A 10,920-nucleotide genomic window follows, 5' to 3' on the forward strand; every position below is an offset into this window, starting at 1 on the left:
AGAGATGCAAAGAGATACATTGCCGTAGCTCACCCAGGTCCTCCGACTGTATTCATTCCACTGTCTGAGGACGTGGAGTTCAAAGAGACCTCAGTAATTGGAAGTTGCAGAATCACAGAATTTTAGAATTGAAAGAGACCCCAGACTCCACTTAGTCCAACTCTACTTGAAGGTGAATTCCCCTGCTAGCACACCAGATGAGAAATTCCTGTTTCCACTTAAAGACATTTATTGATGTTCCAAACTCCCCTTTTTGCAGATGAGGAAACTGAGAGCCAGACCTACCACGTTCTGCTATTTTCCATTGCACCTACCTACAATAGTTAGGAGTTTTCTCTGACATCACTCTTAAACTAACCCTATTCCTCCACTGAGGTTCAGACTCACTACCTCCCAAGGCAGCCCATCTCACTTATGGATAACTCCAACTTTTAAACTTTAGAGTTGGGGCTTGTTTGTTTTCCCAGAAATCAATCTAATTTTGATTCATGGCAATTTCTACCCATTGTTCCTCATTCTTCCACTTAGAGCTAAAAAGAATAATATCGTATGTTACCTGTACCTGTACCGTTAAGCAAGTAAGGCAACCTCCCTAGGCCTCAGTTTCCCCATTCAGACAATCCATGCTCTTAAGAAACTTACAATCGAATGGGGATGACACATTAATACTAAACTCTCAAAGTCTCCATTTTCACATCTACAAAATGTCGCTGAGTTACTGTGAAATAAAAATCAAATGAAAAATGAGCATAAAGTATTTTAAAACCCTTAAAAAGGGTATATAAAAATCAACTCATTGCCCCATCAACTATAACACCCTATTATATGCCAAGTACTGGGCTAAGTTCTTAATATGGCTAGGATTAGCAAAGAAAGTCAAAAAATTGTGTCTGTCTGTCCTTAAATCTAAAGGAAAAGACAATTTGCAAACCATTAGAGAGATAAACAGAAGAAATTGGAGAAAACATTCATGCTTTCCCTCAGAAGTTACCTTCCATGTAAATATAAATATAGATATGCAATATATAGACATGTATATATATATATATATATTTATATGCACACATATATTCTGCATAGGCATGTACATACATGTGTATGGATATATGTACATGTGTGTAAACACATGTATCTTGCATGTGTGTGGGTATGTGTATACGTGACTGTATATACAATATGAATCTTAATATGTGTATATCTATACAGAGAAATACGTGTTTGGTAAGTAACTGGTTATTTGCCTGTTGTCTTTCCTATGAGTATGTGAGCTCTTTGAGGACAGGGACTGTTTTTCCCTTTCTTTATATCCTAGGATTCCGCAGAATGCTTGGGATAGATGGTAGGTACTTACAGTGTAGCTACATGATGCAGTGGATTGAGAGCCAGGCTTAGAATCAGGAAGACTTCCTGAATTCAAATCCGGCCTCAGACTTTTACTAGCTGTGTGACCCTGGACAAGTTACTTACCTCTGTTTGCCTCGATTTCCTCATCTGTAAAATGAGTTGGAGGAGGAAATGGCAAACTGCTCCAGTATCTTTGCCAAGAAACCCCTTAATGGAGTCCCAAATAAGAAAATACGAGTGAAAACAACCGTACAACTTTTGAAATTCTCGTTAACTGGCTAGTTGACTGATTTCCCAGAGATATAGGAAATGTTAGATTTTGCTAGTTTTAGATCACAAGATTTTGAGCCAGGCAAGACCTAGAAATCTTCTATTGTTTCAGTGATTCTAAGCCACAGCCTCCATTTTATAGATGAGGATTCGTAAGCTCTTTGAGGACAGAGGCTATCTTTTTTTCCTTGTATCCTGTGTCTAGCATTTAATAAGCCCTCGAGTGCATGTTACCTGACTGACTGCCAGAGTAGGGAGCCCTAGATAGTCTTGAGCAGAGGAGCATCCCACAAGGATGGGCATGTGGGGCTCCAGCAGTGCCCTGGGGCTTCCTAAAAATGTCAGCTGGAGCCTGTCAGCCCCAGAAAAGGAACACCATCATAACAACATAAGCATTCACAACTGACAGTTCACACCAGCCTCCATTTTTGCCACTGGCAACATTAATTTTTAACTTTTTTCCCACTTAGCCTTTCGTGAAAATTTGCTTTGCAGTTGAGTATCACACATCCTTGCTAACAAGGAGCTCATCACATTATGAAGTTGGGAAGTTTTTCCCCCTCTTTTTCAGCCAAAATTCACCTCTCTGGATCGTAGTCTTACAGATCCTGCCCCCAGAATAAGTCCAAATCTCCCATGTAGCAACTTTTCAAACATTTGAAGACGATTGGTAAGTTCCCTGTGGTGGTCTCTTCTTTAGGCTAACCCGTTCAAGTTCCTTCAGTTCATTTCCAAGGATATGGTTTCAAAGGATCATGGAATTTAGAACTGGAAAAGCTCTTCTATACTATCTATCCCAACCTCCTCATTTTATAGAAGAGGAAACCAAGTCTAAGAAAAGGAAAATTACTTTGCCAGTGTCATCGAGGTAGAAGGTAGTAGAGTAGAGATTTGAGTCCAGGACCATGATTCCATCCAACTTTCTCCATTACGTAGTAATGTCTCTCCTTTGAGTAAGAATCCTTGACCTTTTTGTGTATCGTTGACCTCCCTGGTTAAACTTAGGTATCCTTCTGTCTCAGAATAGTGTTTTTAAGCACATTAAATAAAATATATAACATTTCAAAGTCATATTGAAATAATTGTGACATTACAAAGTCATTTTGAAACAAATGTGATTTTTTTTTAAAAGCAGGTTCAAAGGGTAAGAAAGTCTGGTTGAATAGTTAAGTCCTCAATACCATATGAACTCTGTTGGAAAACTCACTCAGTACCTAGATTCAATGACTTATTTCAAGAGCTGGATTCCCTGTAGAATCATCTTTCCAATTTTGGAATATGTCAGTCAATCAATAAGCATATGCTGAACATACAAAGAACAGCAAAAACACCAACCATTCTTTCAAGGATGAAGTCAAAATAGAGGAGACATATATTGGCCAAAGGGCAGGACTACCAGGGGGCAACAAGCATGGGCTAGGGCACTCTGAGAGCTGTCTGTTTCCAAAGGGCATGAGGAGGACTATGGGGGAAATGACAAAGGACCTGAGTTTGAATCCTTGTTCTGTCTCTATTTGTGTCAGTCAATTAAAATAAATTAATTACCTACTATGTGCCATAATTGTAGAAAAGACTCAGGTTACAGAAAGAGGCACATTTCCTGTCCTCAGAAAGCATACAGTCTAATGGGGGAGAAAATGAACAAACATATCTGTACAAATAAGCAACATATGGGAGAAATAGGAACTAAGAGAGGGGAGACACTAGAGTTGAGGGGAAGGCTTTCTGGAGAAGGAGGGTTTTTTGGCAAGTACCCTCCAAACTCTGGATCTCAGTTTCCACATATGTAAATGAGAGTGTTAGACCAGGAGGTTAGCTGTCATTCCCAGCATCAAATTTCTGATCCCATGACTGGATGCTCGTAGGAGAGTGTGCACAAAGGGATGATTGGGACACATCTTGGAAAGAGGATGCTAAGAATGAGGTGATGATTTCCAAGGTCAGGCCAGGAGGCACAATGTGTCTTGTGCCTGAAGTTAAATGTGAGTGGAGGGAAGGGAAGAATCTAGACAATGGGAGGAGAGTACACTTGTGGGCACCTTGCAGCAAAGGTCATCTGGTCACTCGTCACCCCTTAGACCTCATGCTAAGCCTTCCACTCGACATAGTCCCTCTCTTTGGACCACATTAGCATAAAGCCAGGGAGGTCTCAGTGAAGTGATCCCTGGAGCCCGGGCTGCAGACTTCTCCATTTCCAGAATGACTTTGTCTGACTCCCCAACAAAAGCCCCACCGAGACTGAGCTAAAGAAGGATGGTGCCCTTCCCTATTTAATTTAATTTAAAAATCCTTCATCAGAACCATTCATATCCAGCAGGAGTTGGCAGGCTTCATCCTGCAGAGCTGAGGATTTGAAACGTGGCCTCCCTGGCTTGGAGAAACATAAACTTCTCCCAGTTGCTGCTGTCTGGGTGGCCCATTCTCCTGCCAAGGAACCTTGGGATTGTCTGGGTTGCAATCTTATTGTCATAAAACTGTTTGTTTTTTGTTGGTAGAAACACCCAGAAGACGGGGAGGCGCCCCCCGCAAATCCTGCTTCGGAGACGAGGGCCACGGGAGAGAGCCAGGCCAGCAGGAAGATCCGACCGGTGTCCCAGCCATCTCTGAGCCAACTGGGGAACGATGAGGCCCAGCGGGAGACGTGGATGGACCGGTTCCGAAAGCTAGAAAATGCCCTCTACTTGTGTGATGTGAACAATACAGGTGAAAAACTGCTTGAAACAAATCCTCCCGCCATTGGGCAGTCAGGACCCTTCCTTGGTGACATCCGGCAGGCTCAGAAATGGGGGAAAGATTCATCATTATTCATTTTGTTTTTTGTTTATCATACTATTCATTATTAACTTATTATAATTTATTTATGATATTATTGGACATTTCTGTAGCACTTTAATGTTTGCAGATCTTCATATATAGGTTGTATCTGCTGATTCTCACAACAGCCCTGGGAGGCAGATACTGTTATCCTGCCCATTATAGAAATGGGGAAACTAAGTGAGATTTAAGTGACTTGTTCAGGGTCACACAATTGGGAGGTGTCTGATGGAGGATTAGCACTCAGCTCTAGTTTTTCTGATTGCAAATCCAGCACTCTGCCCACTGTACCATCTGGCCGCTTCTCTTTATTCAAATGTAGGAATGTGGTGAAAAGAACAAATCCTTAATCAAATGCGAGGGAGGAAGTTAAATCCCATTAAAATAAATGCCATGGCAATGACAATCTATACCGAAATAGAGTCATTATGAGAGTCCCAAGCTCGAGCTGAGGTTGAGGCGTTGAAAGCCACATTTCATACAGTCTTCTCCAGGGTAGAAAACAGAATGTTCCTGCAGAAGGGGCCATAAGAAAATATGGAATGAGCAGAACTGAGAATGAGCAGAGATTACAGCTCTTCAGGGGCTGCAGAACAGTCTTGGAGGTGATAAAGATCTTCCAATGGAGAGTGTTAGATCCGGGATATGCCTTATAATACAGTTTAAGAACATAGAATGTGAAATGTTCAAGCAAAAATACAAAATTCTATAAGTGGTCATAGAATATTAGAACATAGAACACAAAATGTTCTAGCTGGAGAATTCTATGATTGGTCATAGAATGTTGGAACCTAGAATATCAACTGTTCAAGCTGGAAGGGATCTTACAATATAGAATTCTAGAAAGAGTGGTCATAGAATAGTGGAATCTAGAACATAGAATGTTCAAGCTGGAAGGGACCTTACAATACAGAATTCTAGGAAGAGTGGTCATAGAATGGTGGAATCTAGAACATAGAATATTCAAGCTGGAAAGGACTTTACAATATAGAATTCTAGGTATGGTGATAGAATGTTGGAGCATGGAATCTGGAATATTCAAGTTAAAACGGACCATACAATCCAAAATTCTAGGAGAATTCTAGAATATTGGAACCCAGAACCTAGAATATTAGAACATAGAACACAAAATGTTCAAGCTAGAAGGGACCTTACAATACAAAATTTTAGAAAGAGTTGTCATAGAATGTTGGAACAAGGAACATAGTATGTTCAAGGTGGAAGGGACTTGTAATACAGAATTCTAGAATGTAGAATGTTCCAGGACAATAAGGAGTAGTCATAGGATGTGGGAACATGGAACATAATATTCAAGGTACAATACAGAACTTTAGAACGTAGAATGTTCCAGGAGACCAAGGAGTAGTCTCAGATGGTCAGAGAACATGGAGAGAAGCCAAGGAGGAGTTAGTGTACAGAATGTCAGCATGACATGCTACAGAAAGGTTAAGGATCATGAGGTCTGAGAAGGGGCCATTTGATTCAACAATTCCAATGTCATGGTTAAATGATAAGAGAATGGTTTCTACTGAATGGTGAGCTCAGAATTCTAAGACTGGAGAAGAATATGAGTGGAGAGATGGTTGAGATCTATCTAGTGTGTCCCTCTTTAATTCCTACCCCAATAAACATTTTTAGAGACTATTGCCATTTATAAAATGTAGCATAGACTCACATTCATGTCCAAATGTCACCATCCATTTTGATAGATTTCTGAGGAGTTTTAGATGATGGAAATGGTATGGACATTATAGTATATCAGGATTTCAGCAAGACATTTTACCCAGCACCTCAGTGTATCTTTATGGATCACGCTGGCCTGGGCCTTAGGAAACCCTGGTGCTTTCTAATCTTAATTCTGTCCCTAACTACCTTTGTTTTACACACACACACACACACACACACACACACACGCACTTAAATGTATGAACATATATGGAGATATATTTGTAAATGAATACATATATAAAATTATATAATATACACATTCACACTTGTATGTGTATGTATATACTTATATATATGTTATATATGTGTGTATGGATTTGTACATACATATACAAATACATTTGTGTACTTAGAAAGTAGATATACATTGAATTCTATATATAAATGTATACATAAATATATTTAATTTAATAATATATATGTGTGTATGTGTACATATATACACATGTTACAAATATATACATATATACATATATATATGCTCTCAAAGAGCTCCCAGTCTAATGGAGGAGACCATCCTCAAACTTTTACATAAAGCAAAATGTAGAGGGAAATGGAAGACCATTTCTGAGAGGAAGGCTCCAGAATTGAGAGAATTTAGGAAAAGCTTCATATAGAAGGTAATATTTTGACTGAGACTTAAAGGAAGTCAGGGAAGTTAGGGGGAGAATATGAGGAAGAAGAGGATTACAAGTAGAGGTGACAGGAATTGGGAGGGAGAGAAGGCTTTAGATCTCTCTTGCCTGGCCCAATAGAATGGATCTATAAGCAATAAAGTTGAAAAGGAACAGATTTCCCCACAATCTAATACCACAAGAGGGGTATCTTCTTCATTAAGTTAAGTGAATTTGCAATAGATTACCAATACCAAATCATTGGCGGTATTTTAACAGGGTCTGGATGCCCATTTTATGGGGAAAAGTTCTAGGTAGTGTTCATAATCTAGGCTGCTATTGAATAATCTCTGAATTTCCTTCTCAAGCTCATGATACTGTCAAAATGACCTAGAGTTGAGGTGAGGAAGCTTGGGAAATACAAAGAGAATAGTAAGAATCATAACCGACCATTGCCATAGCTCTATGAGGTCATGCAAATATTCTTCCAATCTGACAGATAGGAAACTGAGGCCTGGAAAAGTCACATATTTATTCCATTACAGATAGTCAGTGAGCAAGCCAGCATTTGAGCCCACTCTCCTGTCTCTGAGTCCAGGCTTGTTTCCTTTCCAGCATGCTCTTTAGAACATGAGACACATTGAAAAAAAAAATTAAAAACCCTCAAAATTCAATGACTGATGGTGGCCATTGCCTCAGCCACTGATCTGTTTCTCCCCAAGCTTGGGCCCCATTCTTGTGGAGTTTCTGAAGAAATAAGTTCTCTATGGAGTTTTACTGACCTTGGTAGATGATGGATGTAAATAAATTAAAAGGGCAGATTTGAAATGCTTTCCCCATGACCTCTTCATTATTTATGTCTGTTTTCCCCGTTTCCATGAAATGTGTAGAGCTGCTACAGCCAAAGAATAGGTCAGCAAGAGATGGGAATGTCTGAGGCAACTTTTAATGAAAAATGAGGATTGACCGAGGTCAGCGTGTTGGCTGACTCATTGGCCACAGACTTAGGAAGCATCCACGGGCTCACAGCAGAAGGAAGACCTGTGTTACAGAATCACAGCATGGCTACAGACTCCAGAACGCTGGACACAGGAGCAGGGTTTAGAGAGCTAGTGGTGCAAGGGATCTTGGAACCTCTAGGGTTGGAACAGTCGATTTAGAAAGAACATTAGAACAAAATATAAATCTGGAAAAGCCTTGAAAGATGGAAGGGACCTAAAGATATAATGTTAGAGCTGGGAAGAACCTTATATTAGAGCTATGAAAAGACTTTAGAACTTAAAATGGTGAGGGAAATAGTGATGGAACTTAAAAATCTTAGAACCTAGAGCTAAAATGGACATTAAAACATAGAATCTTATAATAAGAATGGACATGACCTTATGCATAGAATGTCAGATCTGGAACTTGGAACAGAGAGGTTCACAGCTTAAAGATACTTTACAACACATATTAGAGCTGGAGAGTGTCTTTAAACAAAGAATAGAACTGGAAAGGATTTTAGAACATAGAATGTCAGAGGCAGGAAGAACCTAAGAGCATGGAATATTGGAGCTGGGAAGGGCTTTAGCACATATGATGTTGTTCCTGGAAGGTGCCATAGAATATAATATCATAGAGTCCAGAGCCAGAAAAGGTTTCACAGTCCTTAGAAGCTAGACTTTTAGAGCTTGGAGGGATCTTAGCACTTAAAGATTGTTGAAGTTAGAAGCGGCCTTAGAGTTCATTGTGTCCAACTATCTTGTGTTTATGAATGAGGAAGGGAAGTCATAGGGCAGAGGTCATGCAGCTAGCAAATGGAAGGTAAGGAGTTGGACCTGATCCTTCTGTCTATAACTCTACTACACCAGACTGTTATATGTCGTCTTCTTGCAAATAGTCATATCCTCTAAGGTTCCAGAAAAGGTTCAGGGCATGCAGGAGCTGAGAAAAAGGCTGTCCAAATATTTATTTGGGACCTCCTATGTGTAAGTACATTGGGATGAACACACACGGTGCATGGAAGGGCCAAAGGATGGATGTGAACGATTACTCGAAAAACCAACGAAAGTAAATGATGTTGGGCCAACAGATTGTTCCTTCTTTTGAGGAGGTAATGGGTTTGTTGCCACAGTTGACTCTCTGAGGGATACATGGGAAGTCCTCCCAGCTTTTTGCCCGTGAGTTTGTGTGCTTTCGTTGAGGGAGTGGGGGAACGATTGGAGCAGAAGATGGACTTTACCACATGATGAGAGAGTGAAGGATTGCAGTGAGCAGCTGTTTGGGGAGTCCACTAATGACATGATAGATTGGACTGGGCACACATTTCAGCTGATGGCATTTTTAGTTTGACATCAGGATGAATTTCCTAGCTGTAAAGTTTGGAAGCTCTTTAAATCACAGAACACAGAATGCCACAGCTGTAAAGAAACTCAGAATATGGGCTATTAGAATGTAGACTGTCAGAACTCAAAGAGATCTTAAGACATAAAATGTCCAAGATATTGTATGCATGGGGAGGTAAAATATTGAAGCTGGAAGGGATCTTAAGAGTTGGAATATTAGAATGTAGAATGTCAGTGAGGGAAAGGATCCCAGAACAAATAATGTGAGGATTGGAAGGCTCCTAAGGATCTAGAATGCCAGAGCTTGGAGAAACTTTAGAAGAGAAGTTGTCAGTGTTGGAAGGAACGTTGGAGTATAGCATGGCAGTAGGAAAAATCTTAGAACAGGGAATGTTAGAGCTGGAAGGGATCTTAGAACATGGAAGGTCAGGGCTTGGAAAAACCTTAGAACAGTGTAAGAAGGATCAATACGTACAAAGTTAAAGAGTCAAGAATGTCAGAAGTGGCAGAGTCCATGAATCGTAGAATGTTACAGTGAAGCAAAGTGATAGAATAGAAACCTGGAAGGAAATCAGAAAGTAGAATACTAGAATATAGAAAGAGACCTTAGAACATAGAATGTCTCTATTGCTGGAGATCTTGTAACACTGAAAGTTTGAGCAAAAAGAGAGAATCTTGGAAAATCTAACATAAAGCATTAGAGTAAACTGAGGGTATGAGATAAAAATCGTTTACAATGGGTTGGGCTATAGCAGGGCCAGGTCTGGATATAATGAAAAATGCTCACAACTGAATGGTCCTTTGGATAGAATACTGGGCTGGCCTGATATCAAATAGATTTAATTTTGAATCCTGTCTCAGATACTTATTGTATTAAACTAGGCAAGTCACTCATCCTCTTACAGCCTCAGATTCTAGGTGATTTCTGGAGCTTCCTTCCACCCCCAAATCTATGATCCCATAACCTGGGATTGAATCTTGCCATTTACTACACTGGGAAAGTCTTGGGACTTTAGTCTATAAAATAACAACACCCATCTTAAAGGGCTGGTGAGAGGATCAAACATGACTATATATGCCATGCATTTGCAAACATTAAAGTGTTAATTAAATGTTTATATTATTCTAGAGTTTGATAAGGCACAGATTAGGGAATACAAACTCAATGTTTTAGGCACATGTGAAGAGGAGAGGACAAAATACAAATGGATTCATTCATGAAATCCATAGTAAGTGCTTTTTATGTCTAGAGTGATGGAGAAGGTAGATGGAATAACAAGACTTTTTCCTCAGTTACCCATAATTCCAGCATCTCACATCCAGAAGGGACTTTGAGTCCACCCCTCATGTCTTATCCATTGAGTAATTGAGTTCTCAGGGAGCTTATTATCTAAAAAGGGAGAAAAGAGGCCATCACAGAAAGCAAAATACACCGGGAGTGGGATGCTATGGGAAGCCAAAGGGAAATAAAAGAATCTTAGAAATGGAATACTAGTTGAACATGGTACCCTGGATGCTAAAAGACTAGGATTTAATTCCTTGTACATGATCTTGGAGAAATGGGTCTCAGTTTTCTTATAAGTAGAAAAAAGGCTGTGGACTGAAAAATCTCAAGTCTCATCCTGCTCTAGCATTCCATGAATCTGTGCCTTTTGGCAGAGAGAGCTGGAATCAGCGGCCCTGGGGTGAACGCCCCAGCCTTTTCTAGAATTGCTTCAGGAAGTTTTCCTGACTATACAAAGTATTGCCTTAAAGTTGGCCTGGAGTTCTGTGCTGGCCACACTCAGCCAATGGACCTTGTGGCAGTGCCCAGAGGACCCTCTGGA

The 10,920-nt window shown here is 40.1% G+C and overlaps 1 protein-coding gene across 2 annotated transcripts in view; it reads left to right on the plus strand.

The window, feature by feature from the left end:
- C4H1orf87 (chromosome 4 C1orf87 homolog) overlaps positions 1-10,920 on the plus strand; it is a 60,546-nt gene that overhangs the window by 46,055 nt on the left and 3,571 nt on the right. For both annotated transcript variants that reach the window (XM_051999567.1, XM_051999566.1), the window contains exon 9: positions 4,110-4,317. In XM_051999567.1, the coding sequence (XP_051855527.1) occupies positions 4,110-4,317 (208 nt within the window). The remainder of the gene's footprint in view (positions 1-4,109; positions 4,318-10,920) is intronic.

This window comes from Antechinus flavipes, chromosome 4 (genome assembly GCF_016432865.1).
Source record: "Antechinus flavipes isolate AdamAnt ecotype Samford, QLD, Australia chromosome 4, AdamAnt_v2, whole genome shotgun sequence".
In the NCBI taxonomy this organism is placed as follows: Eukaryota; Metazoa; Chordata; class Mammalia; order Dasyuromorphia; family Dasyuridae; genus Antechinus; species Antechinus flavipes.